At 39.8% G+C, this 11409-nt stretch overlaps 1 protein-coding gene across 1 annotated transcript; it reads right to left on the reverse strand.

Annotated features, from left to right (window-relative positions):
• Positions 1–6793: 6793 nt before the first annotated feature.
• On the reverse strand, positions 6794–10943 carry psmb9a (proteasome 20S subunit beta 9a). Its single transcript, XM_077009541.1, has 6 exons — positions 10620–10943; positions 10314–10381; positions 9770–9901; positions 7467–7596; positions 7189–7330; positions 6794–7076 (listed from the first exon to the last, which is right to left on the reverse strand). Exons 1-6 carry the CDS (start codon positions 10674–10676, stop codon positions 6949–6951), a joined length of 657 nt encoding a protein of 218 aa, XP_076865656.1. The 5' UTR covers positions 10677–10943; the 3' UTR covers positions 6794–6948.
• Positions 10944–11409: the final 466 nt, after the last annotated feature.

Here is an 11409-nt window from a genome sequence, read left to right on the forward strand (position 1 = left end):
GATTGGAGGAAGCCAGACACCGGAGCGTCTGTTCGAGGTCCTGGTTGATCCGCTCCGTTTGGCCGTTGCTCTGGGGGTGAAACTCAGAGGAGATGCTGGCCCTGGCACCCAGAGCCCTATAGAGAGAGAGTCGCGTCAACTCCGTTCACTCCAATGGACCAGTTTTTTACAGCAATGGCAGATCGTGGAGCCTGTCAACAGTGGCGTGCACACATAGACATCAGGTGGTGCTAAAGCACCACCAACTCTGCCCTTTATCAACGAAAGTGCCCTTTTTAAACTTCGTATTTTTTTTATTTTTTCATTTTACTGAGGTCGGTTTGAAATGATCTTTTGAAAACCTGAGCGATTAAAAACAATGCCCTGAAATGAGCCACCACCTCACACACACCTGACCTCTCTCTTCCTTTAACACCAGATGCGCTGCAGCAGCAGTTCAGTTCAGCGAGTGGAAGGAAGCGTCTTCAGCACAGCACACACGGTCAGATAGACTTCTTCTCCCATCCCCACCAGCCAGGTCACATACACATCAAGTCAAATCGTACCGTTTGCCCTCTAAGCCCAACGTGAAATCATTTTCTTGTGTTGTAAAATGTCTCATACAGCACCAAACTACTAAGCATTTTTAGCCGACTGGTCACCTGATAAACTAGTCGCACTAGCCCAAATCAATGATAGATAACGTGAGGACGACCACATACAAATAGTTAAGGTAGAGTTTGCAAATCTATGTGTTAAGCTGAACGTCTTCAGTTGTATAGGTTTTGTTAGGCAACATAAATTACATTCATTTGTGAAAGAAGAATCGGGAAGTTCCCCATTACCTGTGAAAAATGCCCATCTGCATTCATGTAATGACAACACTCAGTAGCCTATAACTCCTTCTCCTACTTTACGGTCTTTTACTGTCTTAATTGTAGGCCTATATTGATTTACTAATTGCAAAATATATGCAACAAGGCCTGCAGACAGTGGAGGGTAAACAGAAGTTACCTGAAGGACATGACTGTATATTGGATATAAATTATATCAGTTGGATGCGTGAATTTTTCTCCATTGAAAACTCACGTTTAGAGAATGTGACAAATAAAAGTCAAATTTCATTCAACATGTGCTTGTAATTTTTTTTATAATGAAGTGTTCCACGTGCGCTAAAAAGTGCCCTTCACCCCCCCTCCCCCCGAGCACTTGCCCCCCAAAATGTCTGTGCACGCCACTGCCTGTCAATAGTTCCCGGAAGTTAGCAGCAAATACGAGCATCGCAGTCAAACTGGAGCAGTGGACCATCTGTGATACACTTTTACATGTTAGTACGCTTAAAAAATCAGATTGTGTATTATAAGGATATCAGAATCAAATTAACATGTGCATTAAAATGTGAATTAAAGCATTTTAGTGAATTATCCACCTCTTAATAAGCAGATTTAGGGAACTAAATCTATGCTAAGACGACGTGAATACGGTTAGCGAGATTTCACATTAACGACCGACAGCCTATTAATAGTAAATTCCTCTCTTAATGCCATTTCACCTAAACGCGATGTTTTTGCGGGGTATCTAAGTATTGGTTAAATATAACATTTGAGTGTGATTGTAGAGTGTGTTGGGTCGAGGAGGTGAAATGAGGATATCCATTTTGGAGTACCAGCTAACGTTTTATTTCCTTTTATTTATTTATCCTTTTATTTATTTTATTTTCCTTTTTATTTCGTTTTATTTATTTTTATTTTATTTTATTAACGTATTTCCTCAGTTTTTGAAACTGCTGGATGTAAAAGACGTATACTTTTAGTGTGATTAAGTTTTAAATATTCTATCACTTAAAGAAATAATATAATTATTAGGAGTTCATACTTATTATACCTGTGTCAACACTATAGCTGTGATCAGCAGCTATGGGCCCTGTCTTTACAGGTCCAGTGGTGCATCGTAGTGCAGGGGGCTTCCTCTTTCTGAGTGCGGGGCGATGCACAAAAATGGTGGGAACAGCATCTGCTCTCAGCCTAGTCTTGCCCTGTTTGGTTCTGATGAACTGGTCTGCCTCAAAATGTGCCTGCAGAGTGATGTGAGTTTACTCCTCACACATGACAACTCAGTTTTGTCTACCCATATACATATCCCATAGTGGGTGAATACACAATATTAGAGAACACTTACTGGATACGTATACACTCAATACACGTATAAAAAACAACCAAGGATGTGCAACAAGTTCAAATTCATATCACATCAATACTCATAATAATCATTTTCTCCTGTCTTTTTCTCCTCTCTCTCTTTAAGCCAAAGAACCATAGGGGATTCAATGGAGCCTGCAACTAGATAGCACCCTCACCCTGCACCCAAGTCTGTCTGGAGTCTTTGATTTTTTTTGTTCACTATTCTGTATTTTAATAAATCAGGCATTAAGCTTTCCAATAGTGTGTTTATTGTGAAAAGTGCAAATGCAGTGTTTGATGATTACCTCACATATATTTGCTGTTGTAATCTTTAGTGAGGGTAAGATTGCTCCTGCTTAGTTGAGACAACCATTTTTTTCTCCTCTCAGTATCAGTGGGGAAACCATACATTTTTGCTCGACTGGAGCATCCCCATGCAACACAGCAAACCATGGTGGACACTACACAAACAACACGGAGGAAAGGACACAGAAAAACTGCTTGACATGATATTCACATTTGAGATTATTAGAGATTTATTTAATGAATTAATTGCTGTAAATAAGTGTGTATTAAAAAGTCAAGATATATATATAATTTATCAATGTATTTTAATATGTCATATACTGTCTGGATGTAAATGTAATGTGTTTTAATGTACCCTTTTAAAGCATATTTCTGCACAATGAATTCAAAGAAAATTTTCCTTCTGTCAGAAAATGTACATTAGTCATTTAGATTACTTAGGTCACCAATACCATGGGATTACAGAAATTACCATGATTTAAAGATATGTTAATGTTAGAAAATTAATCTAATCTGAATTTCTCACCCCTTCCTGTCCCTCTAAATATATAAATGAACGTAATATATAACAATTATAAAACAATCAAAGCATTAAACAGCAATGTGCTCTAAAATTAGCCTAAAGTTGGTTGTTATATGTTCACAATAATCCTCAAATCGCAGTTCTGTCTCTGTGTTTATGCGCTCAAATTGAACTTCCTGGAACTATCTGAAGCCTCCGTGAATCACGTGACCATCAAGCGTTTTGAACTTCCGTTGTCGCGACTCTCTCTCTCCCAGGAACTTGAGGAAAGCACCACAAAAACGACTTGTGAACTGTGGTCCACGGTTGGAAACCATGCCCACCGGGAAACCGTGAGCACGAACCACGTGTTGCAGGAAGATGGAAGCCGTCTCACGAGCGGAGGGGAGTTTAGGCAGGGCTATAAACTTTGTGGATTTGGAAAAGCAATCCACAATGTCAAGGAGACCTCCGCTCAGCCAGATTTATTGTAAATGTCACACACAAACATAATAAAGTAATTTTCAACAATGAACATTGTGTGCACACATACTTGACACAAATTGTTTACTGAAATGATCTTGTCCTCACTGGCAAGCTTGGCAGTGTTGAATGAATGAATGAATGAAATCTCACGCACATGCGCGTTTGACAAAAATACCGGGGTGAATTCAAGCTAAGCGAACAGCACATAAAAAAAAACATAATCACAAACTTCAATATAAACATAAGGATCCGGAAAGCCCCTAAAGCATGGCAGAGTTGGCTAATGTGAGTGTCCCAAACCGCACCCAGGAGTGATATGCTTCAGGACTTTGGCACGGTTGGAGGAGGTGGTCAAGACACGGGGAGGTTGCTCATGCAAGCTCTCACACATACTACGAGCTCTGTTATGTATGTAACTGTTGTTTTCTAGGTAAAAGGTGTCTATCGCCCTCAGAGCTGATGAGGTAACCGGGCCATGGCACAGATCGCTGTGATACAGATACAGATAGTTGTGCAGGTGAGAGCGCTAGCCGGCTAGGAACTCAGACCTCTCCCCAATCGTACCTGGGCACAGCACGGTTCGAATGGCCCTAGTGTGAGTGTGCGGTAAGAGCCGCATGAATCCAGGCAAAGAGCTGCATGCAGCTCCAGAGCCACGGGTTGGCCACTGCTGCTCTAGGGTGAGGCCCCGGTAACCCTGATCTGGGCAAGGGTATCTGGGTCCTGTTATTTTTAATTTCCATATTGGTTTTTGGATCACTCTTTGTTTGGCTCATTACCTAGAACCAATTTGCCTTGGGAGACCCTATACAACCACAAAAGAAAAATTGTTATGTAGCTCCCTTTAGCAGACATGTGAACAAGTCACTAAGTTGCAAGTAACAAGTAAGTCTCAAGTCTTCACAATCAAGTCTCGAGTCAAGTCCCAAGTCAATACAATCAAGTTTCGAGTCAAGTCCCAAGTCAATACAAGCAAGTCTTGAGTCAAGTTCCAAGTCTTAAACTTCAAGTCCTAGTCAAGTCTCCAGATGTAATTTCAATATTTAACACAATTGATGCAGTTGATTAGTAGTATATTAAGTTAGTCAGACTAACGTTAGTGTTTCAGTTCGCTTGAGTGAGATGTCGTCGCAATTGTCATCGTCACCTACCCCCCCCCCCCCCTTCATTCGTCCGTCCGTCCCCCCCGGTCCCCGCCTTTGAATTATTGTTGGTGCGGACCGCTGACACAAGTCAAGTTGCTCATGTGGACCCCTGTAAAAGTTACTTTTCGACCTCTTGAGTTATCACATCCCAGCTAGCTACCTAATCATTATAGCATTATGTTAAATATACATAGCAGAGACTTTTGTTTGTGCAGCCTCAAATGTCGAACAAAGTTTGAAGTGGTTGCATCTCCATCTCTTATCCTAACTCCACGTCTTGCATGTCGCAGTTCTTATTTTATTCACAACAGCATAATCTTTATAATTGAACAGGATCATTTTTGGGAGCATGTTGCTTGTCCTCTCCGCACAAATTCAACGCTGCTGCCCCCCCCCCCCCCCCCCCCCCCAAAATAAATAAATTACTTATTTATTGTGTTAAAATAAGGATTTCAAGTCTTTTCAAGTCTTAAAGCTCAAGTCCGATTCCAAGTCCAAGTCAGTAAAGGTAAAGTCTAATTCAAGTCGCAAGTCTTCAGTGATGTTGTCGAGTCAAGTCACAAGTCATCAGTTTAGTGACTCGAGTCGAACTCGAGTCCAAGTCATGTGACTCAAGTCCACACATCTGCCCTTTAGTGTCTAGATTTAAACAGTTTTACATGACAAACAGAGTGGCAGACAGTCTTTGTACCAGCAGTGGTCATCAGTATGGTTCTCTTTCACAATATCTATCACATCTTTGCGGAAACACCAAGTTCACTTTAAGAGAACCACTTAACTGCTGCACATCGTGTGCTGCTGTCTCTGCCGACACTGCATAGTCGACTGCTTTCTGGAACGTGAGATCTTTCTCCATCAACAGGCATTTCTGAACAGATTTGCATTTTAGTCAACAAACAAACCTGTCACGTATTGGGTTTTCCAAGTACCCACCAAACTCACAATGTTCCGAAAGTGCCTTAAGCACCATGATATACTGTGCTACAGTTTCTTGTTCTCCTTGATTTCGCTTGTGGAACTGGAATCTTTCAGCTATTTTGAGCGGTTTTGGAGTGAAATGAGCCTACAAAACAGCGAAAGTCTCTTTGTATGTCATAGTACCATGCTTCGTAGGAGCTACCAAACTGCAGGGTAGTCCATACGTTTTAGGCTCAATTACACTAAACAGCACACTTTCTTAGCCACCTGAATGTCATTAGCCCCGACATAATGCTCAGAACATTCAATATATGTTGTCCATTGCTCGCCAGTCTGATCAAAAGTATCCATATGCCCTATAATTCCAGCCACGATGCATCTGCCTTCAATAACATGCAATGCAGAAGATTGCTCTCAATCAGTAGCCTCTCAATATTCTACTTGTGATGGTGGGGGGCTCAGGGGCCCCCAGTCGTTGAGACTTTTGGTAATCTGAGATGTTGATGCTGTCATCCAGCCATGTCATGGAATCACTAGTGACAATGACTTGGGTGGAAAGCAATGTCTCAGTGAGCCCTCATGACTGTGGTCACCTCTGAACCCCTCCCTTTAGTTATGCTGCTATAGATTAGCCTGCTGTAGCCCCATGCTAATCAGTGCCACATGAGCTATGTATGTTTAAATCAATGGTTGTTTAAATTGATGTTTACATACTCAACCTATATTTTATATATATTTTTGCATGCTTCTACCTATTCCATACAAGCACCTTGGAGATGGTCTGGCTTGCCAGTGGATGTGCTGACTGCCAGTGTTGATTGTGCCATTACCGCAAGAGGACGCACTGATGCTAACTCCTACCTGAGGCTCACCATGTGCAATGAAGGGACTGTGACTTCTTGGCCTGGAATTAGAACTACAACTATAACTATAGAACTACATTTGGACTATAAATACGGACTTCTGCTAGCGGCCCACCCAATGGAGGATAGGTTCCCTTTTGAGTCTTGGTCCTCCCAAGGTTTCTTCCTAATCCACGCCATCTTAGGGATTACATCATGTAAAAAGCTCTATATAAATAAATTTGACTTGACCTATATGCCAGAGGTAATCATATGATTGCCATCTTCTGTCAGAGCCGATGTCACGTTAACCTGCATGCTCACGGTAACATACATTAACTTTATCTTTAGCATATTTTTCTTTCTTTCTTTGGATCAATGCAATATTTTAACTGATGTTATAGTGCATGAAATGTGAGTCATAATGTAGAAACATTAGTTTGAACCTTTTATTATTTTCAATCACTTAAATTTGCAATCAGTGTTGAGAATTAGATTGTTTAATGGCTATGTTTGGAAAAACAGGGTATTGTTAGGATGTAAAAAGCTGGAAAATGCAAAAGTTTTAGCCCAAAGAAGTCCTATATATTTCACTCGTCAAAAAATATGGGCAGCTTATTTCCAAGAATGCACTTCTCCTCTGCTCCATCTTGGTCAATGGTAACAACATATGCAACACCTCCACTGGAACCATCTCTGCCCATAGCCAGAGTCAATGCTAGAAAAGTACACATAAAGACAAAGCACAATTTAAAAATATACAAAAATCCTGTCCACCCAGTGTTATCAATAGCGTATCCCTAAAATAATGCCCTAGTCAAAATTCTTACCATTGACAACAAACTCCTGGCATTCTCGTCTTGACATGCCTTTCCGGTATTCTGCATCTACAAACCCATAGATGTATGAACTTCCTGAGCCTCCAATAGCAAATGGCTGCTTAGACAGAAGGCCATCAAGTGTCACATATACCTGTTAAAATATAGCAACATTTTGGGAATAAACAAAAAATACTAAAGACACAGAATAGGTCACTGCAAATGAAACTCTTGCACAAGCTATGCATTTTGATTAAAACTACACTCTGCTGACTCAGGACGTCACTAACCTGTCCCCCACCTCTCCTGTCCCAACCTGCAACAATGAGATGTGCAGATAGTTCCTCTTTGTACTTGTAGGAGATGTTCTTGACTAATGTAGCAGCTGAACGAACTAGGGGATCTTCTCCTACCTCAATGCTATCATGTACATACACATACACACACACACACACACACACACACACACACACACACACACACATGCAAAGTCATTAAAGGTTGTTTCTGCATTGAATTTCCTAAAGAAGTTCAGTTAAATTCATAACAGCTTCATGAAAAAAACAACTTAGTTTTCATAAAGACATAAAAAGAGAAGGTGCTATCATGGATGGTATTTCTGCCTAAATGGCATCATATGCAGTAATTCAGTGGCTACCAACATTTTTAGTAAATGGTAAATTGTATCTTTTAGGTTGGCACACCTGGTATTAATTATGTGATATGTACTGTTGTATTCAGCACCACTGTTGTGTTTAGAAGTTAGATGACAGAAAACAGACCAGCCACTTCAGCAAAAGATCATGAGACAAATTCATGAAACATATAGAGAGATTTAATGTCACATTAACAGTAAACAGCACCATGGTAACACATTTCCTCATTCATAATTACTGATTTCTGGATAATTTTACCATTTGCATGATAGAGCCTATGGTACTACTTACTGCATTTTGTCCTTATTTGTATATGATGTTAGTGATTCATAACAGAACACAGCTACATATTTAAACTGCATTTTGTATCTTGGTTACATGTTTTTACAAAGACATCTCCATCAAACACCTAGAAAATGATGTGGATTGCCAGTGGATGTGCCAATGGTGTGAATCGATTCGCAGATGCCTCCAGTAGATGCGCCAATGAGCCCAGAGGACACACTGATGGCGCCGGTGGACATGCTGATGCCGCCAGCGGACACGCCGATGCTGTACCCTACCTGAGGCCCAAGCTCCACTTTGGAGGGACTGCCCAGCCTAGGAATAGAACTATAAACATGGATTGCTACTTGGATTGAGTCTTGGTCCTCCCAAGGTTGCTTCCTAATCCCCACCTAGGGAGTTTTTCCTGGCCATTGTTGCACCTGTTTTGCTCATTATGGATCTGGACCTACATGTTTGAAAAGCTGCTTTGACCAAGACTCAAAAAGAAACCCATCTTCCATTGGGCGGTCCAGCTAGTAGAAGTCTATATTTATAGTTCTATTTCTAGGCTGAGCAGTCACAGTTTGTCCAATGTGGATGTTGGGCCTCAGGTAGGAGTCTACCTCGGCGCATCTGCATATCCATCCACGGCATCGAAACATCAAACTGTCAAGCCAGACCATCTTTTATGTGCTTTTATGGAATTGTTTTTGAAGAACTGCTTTACAGCGAGAAAATCCACTAACCATAGCTAGATAATCTGTGAGGCCTTATTTGGATAGTTAAATGCCTGTTACCTATTTTTTCTACCAGAGGCAATTGTCCAGATAATTCATCAGTATTAATTATCTATAGCATATTTCATTGTAAACATATATGTATGTATATAGTGTTTCTATTGTCACAAAAATGAACACATAATTCTGGAATGTCCAAAGCTGAAACACAAAAACCTGAAGAAGCCTCAAACACCAGCATTAGATGGAATTTGTATTTCAAGGGACACTGTTGTAGCTCTTTCATGTTGGATTCTGTTTTACCTTTATCTGCTGCCACTAGCTGTAGTTCAGACATACTGGTTCAAAGCATAGACCTAAGTATTCTAAAAGTACCTGTTCATACCATTTACCTGCATTCTGTATTAGTCACCAGCACAGTTAAAGTCACTGTTCATACACAGCTTCCCATAAAAGCAATCTTTTTTATTTTTGGAAATGATCTTGCTGAAACCAAAGACTGGTCCCTTCCAGAAGTTATGCCATAACCTGAGAAAAACCACTCAGAACATCAACAAGTGAGTTCTCATCTGTTTTAGAGCTAGTGTGCTGACAAGGGTTTTGTTTTTATGCACATTGCAGTTATCAGCATACTACCCCACAACTGAGACTAATCAGTCATCCATCTTTTGGGTAGGGCCTTAAATATGTATGGACTCATTTATATGTTGATTTTGATTGGCTTTTACCTTAGGCACACACATTATTGCCAAGGTGACTTTAGGAATAGGAATTAAATATGGAGTTGCACATTTTGTCTTGGTAAAAACACTTCATGTAGAGTATATCCTACACCCCTAATAATACTACACAAGTGTCATTATCTGGTATTAACATTGTGCCAGTTAAAGAAATATAACAGATCAGACAGCTTATAGATGAAAAGTATGGTACCTGTGCACATCAAGTTGGTAGTTGACTATCTCAGCCATTGTTTGGGCATCAGCAGCAGATCCAGACAAAGCACAGTATATTTTATCATGGAGAGGAGACAGTTTGTTCATGACCCGATTCACCACTGCTTCCCTGCAAATTAATTCACATATATTGTCCATACAAGCTAAAGCTAATACCCTCTAAATTAAGCAATTAATGGTATGCATGGGCTTGGTTTAAGTAAAAAATTACAAACTTGACAAAACTCCTTGTTATAAAATGCAGACAGCTGACTTCACATCTTTTATAAGTGCATTCATACTACAGTAACCTAAAAATTCAGTAGTCTACATTTCCCAATTCCTGGACTGAAAATGTGTCCATGAACTCAGTAAAAGTGTCGTTTTGTGTCATAAATTGAATTATTTGGAGACATTAACATGGCGCCATGTGATCCACTACATGCTCCCATTACATTACTATATCCCTCAAATAGCTGAAACCCCACTTTACGAAGAATGCCACTGACCACCTACACATAATGTTGGAATAAATCTCTTACCCCGCAGACACTCGCGAGTCGGAGCCGAGAACAACTCCGCCTTGAAAGGCAATCGCTATAATAGTAGTCTAGGAAAATTTAGAAAAATAACATTTATATTATATTCATAAAAATGCAAGTTAAACTAAACTAAATTAAAGGTAGGAGAGAGTGAGTTTTCAGAAGAGAGGTAATAATGCCATGTATCCTTATATTAGATTATTCGAATTCAAATATGCTACCGCCACAGAGCAATCAAGATAGTAATAATAAAGCGATTATTTTATTCCCTAATTAGATGAATACATATGTACGCCTACTACTTACCCCGGTTTTAACCTCATCTGACAACCCCTCGAGCTGCGAGGGCGATTCTTCTAACATGTTGTTGGTATCGTAATCGTCGAAAAGTGCTGTAGAATTTGCCTTCTGTCTCTGCACAACAATCTGCGCGTCTGACGCCTATCAGCTTGGAATTCGATATGAAGGCGCTAAATTACAAAACTTCTGAACGCGTTCCTACAATTAAAAGCTTTGTTTGAAATGAAGAAAAAAGGAAAAGTAAAGAATTTGACATAAATCTGTAAAAGCCTGTGGCGGTCCTGAGGCCTCAAATTGAGCCTACGTTATTTCCGTTTTTCCAAACTGAAAACGAAAGTAGTTCAAGATGTATGCGCGTCTTTGGTTAGCGTCGCAACAGTTGAGGGTCCGAAGATGTGGTCCGAATCTATTTTGTAGCGTAGGCTATAACGATACGGCATAGACTTGTGAGACTTTTTTTGTTTAGCACATATATATATATATATATATATATATATATATATATATATATATATATATATATATATATATATATATATATATTTTCACCAGGGCTTTGATTTTGAAATGAATAATCCTAACATCCTGAGATTGCCTGGATGATATTGTGAGGTGGTCTACTGTGGAAGTGGAATGGTTCTGTGGAAAAAAATGATTTTAATTCTTATCTGAATTCAGTGAGAACATGACTTAAATATGACATTTACTAGGACTCTAATGTTAAATTGAATAATCATAATGCCTAATATTTTTTGAGTGACAGTGTAAGCCATAGCCATAGCTATAGCACTACAGT

The sequence above is a fragment of the Brachyhypopomus gauderio genome, chromosome 6 (genome assembly GCF_052324685.1).
Source record: "Brachyhypopomus gauderio isolate BG-103 chromosome 6, BGAUD_0.2, whole genome shotgun sequence".
Taxonomy (NCBI): domain Eukaryota; kingdom Metazoa; phylum Chordata; class Actinopteri; order Gymnotiformes; family Hypopomidae; genus Brachyhypopomus; species Brachyhypopomus gauderio.